This window comes from Pundamilia nyererei, unplaced genomic scaffold, assembly GCF_000239375.1.
Source record: "Pundamilia nyererei isolate P.nyererei 1_Seehausen unplaced genomic scaffold, PunNye1.0 scaffold00377, whole genome shotgun sequence".
NCBI lineage: Eukaryota > Metazoa > Chordata > Actinopteri > Cichliformes > Cichlidae > Pundamilia > Pundamilia nyererei.
In genome coordinates this window covers 246755-252383 of record NW_005187778.1, presented here as the reverse complement: position 1 = coordinate 252383, position 5629 = coordinate 246755, and the positions used below count along the sequence as shown (strand labels likewise).

Genomic DNA, 5629 nt, shown 5'->3' with positions numbered 1-5629 from the left:
GATGAATAGGAAAAGCCATAAATCTACAGAAAATATAGTTTCAATACCAAAAATGTTTGCCCCCTTTCATATTTAACAAAACCGTCTCTCTCTTTGCAGGCCGATTGTGGCCCCTGAAGTAAAAGCAGCTGTTATACTATACTATACATACTGCAGTGCTGCTGGCATTTCAGATGGAGTTAATCAAGTACTGTACGAACATGTGTTTAAATGTTAAAGCTTTAATCTAAAGCACTTTAGGTGGTCAGTAAGAATATTCCCTCTGAAACATGAACCGTATGGGTGTCAAGCATGCACAGGCATCACTGGCAGACTGTCTCCGGCCATTTCCATGGAATTCCCACAGAATCCTGGAGCTGAGCTCGCAAGTGTCGGCGGCCTCAAAAGCCAATCCCTGCTGACTTCTACACTGGGAACTGCTGCAGCCACACATCACTTGATTAGGATAAAATGTTTCACCACAGAATCTCAGTAGTGAGGTTTTGGGGCTCACTGTAACCTCAGTGGTAGAGTCTCAACCTAAACTAAAGGAGCGACCCCCTCAGGTAAAATTCAACATTTCATAACCTCTTTGTACCAAAAGGTTTATCAGTTGGCGGCTCCTTAGAGACAAAGTACTGCCACCCCTGCTGCTACGTCAAGCCGTACATTCCACACTCCACGAGGAAGGAAACAGAAATCAACTTAGGAACAGTGCCTACCATGAGGCTCATGGAGATCCATGAGCACTCCAGGTACTCGTTCACTGCTCCCTCCTCCCCCCAAAAAGTACAAAGAAGACATTTTTTCTCCACACTGTAAGCTGTGTAATGGCCAACAATGTTCTCCATGTTCACATTCATGTTCAGCACCTTATAGCTTCTGTGATGGGCAGGCCAGAAGACGGTTGCCTTCCTGGGATACTTCACTCACTTTTAAGTTTTCAATACACAAAAAACAAACTAAGGGAAAGATATTTATTGCATTGTTATCACTTCATGGAGGAACTTTGTGTTGGAGCACATATATAATGGACTAAAATACTCAATAGAAGGCTTTTGTGTGTGTCTGTGTGTTATGAGTCAGGGGTTATACCTTAAATAGGGTATTGACCTCGGAGCTGTCAGCCTCCAGCATGCACAGTTTCCCTCGCAGCATTTCCTGTGACTTTTCATCTGCAGGAAGATGGTCTGGACCCCTGACCACATCCAGCAGTACAGGAAGAGCTAAACACACAACACACACTTAATATAGACGTGACAGACAAGACTATGAGTGAATCAACTCTAATGTGCTGATTTCATAGCTTTCCTGTCCTGACTGGACAACACAGATTGTAATGAAAATGAAATCAGTTAAAAAAATGTATCTGTTGACCAGTTATTTCATATTTGATTAAATGAGTTTATGCCTCCTTGAATTTACATATATGGCTGTGTGGTGTCTGTTAAAGACATAACCACACAACATGTTTTCAACCATGTATAAAAACAAGGGTGAACAGCACAAAATGAATAATTAGGAAAATATAGTGTTATAAATAAAAGTCATTAATAATGTCCATATTCAAGATGGTGCAGCTGATAGCAGCCTGAATACTGCTCGGTGCTACTTTTCCTGCTTGTGTTTATCTGTTCAGTTTTCAGCTCTTCCTTCCTGTTCACACACACATCAACAAAGTAATCAGGTTGTTTTGTTTTTTTTAAATAAAACTTTACTCTGTCTTTCATCCATCTGGAAAATTCTGCAAAACTATTAGTTGGAGCAGCTCTCAACAGGATTAGGAGATGCTGATGAGAAACTCAAACTCCTTCCGATCGTACATTGGCCGGTCCATGCTTCTTTCATTTCACCCAGCGAATGTTCAGTCCTGTGCCTCAGTGATATCTGGCTGGGTGAACATGTCCCCAACAGCTCACTATATCTACCAGGCTTTCAACTGCAATACAGAGCTTTTTCGAAAAGCGAAGGGAGGCGCAATCATTTCCATATAAACTGTTTCCATATAGGCTTCAACCTACAAATAGGTTTCCGGCCAAATTCCAAAACTGAACCCAAGGAGATCTCATAAAATGAGTGCTCTTGGTTAGCTTTGATCTGGTATGGCCAAAACCTCTATTAGGCCTCTATAACAATAGAAGATCAACTCACATGGGTTAAAATACAAGCTGCCAGTGAGTTCACTGTAAATAAAATCATCCAATGATGAGCTAATGATGAAACTGAGTGTCTCTCTCACAGTTTAATAAGTGACTGAAGAGGAACTTGTGGGTTCAAGGTATAAACCACTTTAAAATGTTTCATAATTTTCTACTGAGGTCACTTCAGTTTTACAGGTTAGATTATTTCCTGTAATACTCCGGGATCAAAGTACCACTGAAAGCAATATGATTTGTTAGGGTGATTTGTCTTCCTCCTAAAATGTTTTATCATGCATTAAAAAAAACACTGACTCCTAACTCATCTAAAATAGACTTCATGAGACCATAGCGTGTTCTGACATGATAACCCTTGCAATCCCAGCATCTGACAATGGTTCAAAGAACTTCTATAAACATCACTATTTTTGGTGTGCAACTTTCTCCAGACTGACAGCAAAACAACTAGTAGCTCAGTGTTCAAACATTCGGAAGAAGGAATTGCTCTCACAGCTAGAGATTGACAAGGTACATAATAGGATCATGGGGAAACTTGAAACCTGGACCCTCCGTAGCCGCTTACCAAGATCAGAACACCATGGCAGCAGTGATCAGTGAGATGACTATAAGATGAACCGCCACAAGGTGCAGTACCCACCATGGAGAAAGAGACTAGAGGCCAAGATCAAGGTAGCACAACTAATGGAGCTGCAGAAAGGTGCCTAAGAAGCACAGAAAGCTGTCTATGCCTGAGGCCTTGAAGACACCCAAGCAAAGACTACCAGCCTTGGACAGCTGCTTGAAGAGGTATACGCAGAGAAGTAGAAGGCAGGAAAATAAACCATCTATTCTGCACAGAACCATCCAAGGTGTACTCTCAGTAGGGAACAATATGAGAACAGCACCACCAAGGCTGGAGACGGAGCAGCACTGGAAAAGCATATGGGAGAAGGATGCAAACCATAATAACAATGCTCAGTGGCTAGTGGATCTAAGAGCAGACCACAGCAACCTCCCTGAACAGGATCCAGTAACCATCATAGTGGCAGATATCCAGCTGGTATTCAATGAGAGACACCCAGAATGGCTAACCAAAGGTCCAAGATTCCTGATCCCCAGGGAACCCCAGAAATAACCGGTCCCATCCAACTACCGGCCACTAACCTGCCTCAGTATCACATGGAAGTTCCTGTCAGGCAGGTTAAGAAAAACAGGCGCATGGCTCAATACGTAAGCAGGGAAGAGAAACGAATTGGCAGGAATACCAGAGAACCGAAACACCAGGTACTGATAGACAGAGCAAGACTGTAAGACTAGGCTGACCAACCTGTGCACTGCCTGGATTGATTACAAGAAGGCTCATGACTCAATGGCCCACACCTGGATACTGGAATGCCTAGAATTGTCCAAGAACAACAGGACCTTAAAAGCCTTCATCAGGAAGTCGATGGGGATGGACATTAGAGACCAACTTCAAGCCCATCGCACAGGATCTATCAAGGAGATGCCCTGTCCCCCCTACTGTTCTGGATAGGCCTGAACCCCCTCAGTGAGATCATTGAAAAGAGTGGCTATGGTTACCGACTATGGAATGGAACAATCCCCCTCAGTACATGGACATCAAGCTGTATGCCAAGAGTGAACGAGACATCGATCACACGAGTACCTCAGGAAGATGGCCATGGACAGCTGCATGCTCAGTGAATGCCTCAAGCAGCAGAAACCCAATAAAGAGGAGCAAAAGGAGGTACCATCGTGAAAGGACAGGCCCCTGCACGGTATGTAGCACCGGCAGATAGAGGAGGTTGCTTATATCCAGAAATCCTACCAGTGGCTGGACAAAGCTGGACTGAAAGACAGCACAGAGGCACTAATCATGGCAGCACAGGAACAAGCTCTGAGTACAAGATCCATAGAGGCTGGGGTCTATCACACCAGGCAAGACCCCAGGTGCAGGCTGTGTAAAGATGCTCTGAGATAATACATCACATAACAGCAGGGTGCAAGACGCACAGAAACAGAAACGTGTGCCGAATATGGCCTCGTAGTCTCAAGGTCAAATCGGGAGAGTAGGGTGGTCGAGAATGGCCGAACTAAGATCCTGTGGAACTTCCAGATACAGACGGCCAAAATGGTGGCTAAACAACTGGACATAGTAGTGGTAGACAAACAGAAGAAGACAGCTGTAGTGATAGACGCAGTGATACCAAATGACAAAAAAAATCAGAAAGAAGGAACACAAGAAGCTGGAGAAGTGCCAAGGGCTCAGAGAAGAGCTCGAGAAGATGTGGAGGGTGAAGGTAAACATGGACCCAGTGGCAATCGGAGCACTAGGTGTAGTGACCCCCAAGCTAGGCGAGATAAGCAACTTCATCACTGATACAGCATTTTCACGTTCACTAACACTCACGTTTACTTGTAGTGTTAACCAATCATCTGTCAAGAAAGTACTTACTGTAACTTGACTTGCATCATAACACTGAAAATTTTGGGGAAAAAACGTGTGATAGTTGTGATAGTCTCTAGTAACGCTCTTGAAATGTGGAATTTCCAAGTATTTCAATGAATGTTCATAATTCAATCACCAATTTTATATATTATATATATAATTAGTTAAAGATGGTTTGACAGCATTAAATTGGAATTGATAAACTCACCTACTGGGAAGTTTTCCTCATACGCTGACAGAGTTCCCTTCAGACTCACAGCATCTCCAGACAAACCATGCACTGCTAAAAACATAAAGTGTTATGTGTTTTTACATTTTACCATTATACAATCATTGTTAATAACCTGTGAAAGATAAAGCATAATTACAGATGTGCAAATGATATCTAAAATACAGAAGACCTTTACAGTTGGATTTATCTGATTATTTGTTCAGTCACGCAAAATGAATTTGTTAAATTTCATATTTAACTAACAATATTCAACGAACAATTGAATATTGTTTGTTCAAAGTAATTAAATGTTTAGCTATCGATTAATATTGTGAAATAGCAAACAACTGTTTATTTAATAAAATGCTTGAAGTTTGCATAATAAGTCTCGAAATAACTGAATACAACTAAATATAATACTCAATTACTAAATTACTCTACAAATATCCAGTGACTCTTTGCAATAATACATCTGAGAGGGGATTCATATTTTTATTAGTTGCTATGGTTAGGACTTTTGCACACAAAACGTTTAAAATGTGGTGTTTTGTTCTACATGTAGCTACCTAACAGTTCATGTAAGCCTGCAAATCCTGCACATGAAACATTAGTTGAATAATCAACTAGCCAACAGAACTTTAGCACCACTCTTTTTGGTGGAAAAAGTAACCACTGAATGCAGTTGGACACAAAATGTCTGTGTAGGTTCTCAGTCATCCAGGTTCTGGTTATCTAAGGAGGAAGGGAAAGCGACTGGACTTCTTTAAGCTTCCTGAAGAAATGGTGAAGATGCATTTAAATGGAACAACACTGTCATTCCTTATGTAGCAGGTAGAAACTCATCAAACCTCT

The 5629-nt window shown here is 41.7% G+C and overlaps 1 protein-coding gene across 1 annotated transcript in view; it reads right to left on the bottom strand.

Moving 5' to 3' along the window:
- The window catches only part of sh3tc1 (SH3 domain and tetratricopeptide repeats 1), a 22665-nt gene that overhangs the window by 16246 nt on the left and 790 nt on the right, over positions 1-5629 (bottom strand). Inside the window, exons 2-3 of the mRNA XM_013915843.1 lie at positions 4775-4849; positions 1075-1205 (exon numbers count right to left, since the gene is read on the bottom strand). Of these exons, the coding sequence (XP_013771297.1) occupies positions 1075-1205; positions 4775-4849 (206 nt within the window). The remainder of the gene's footprint in view (positions 1-1074; positions 1206-4774; positions 4850-5629) is intronic.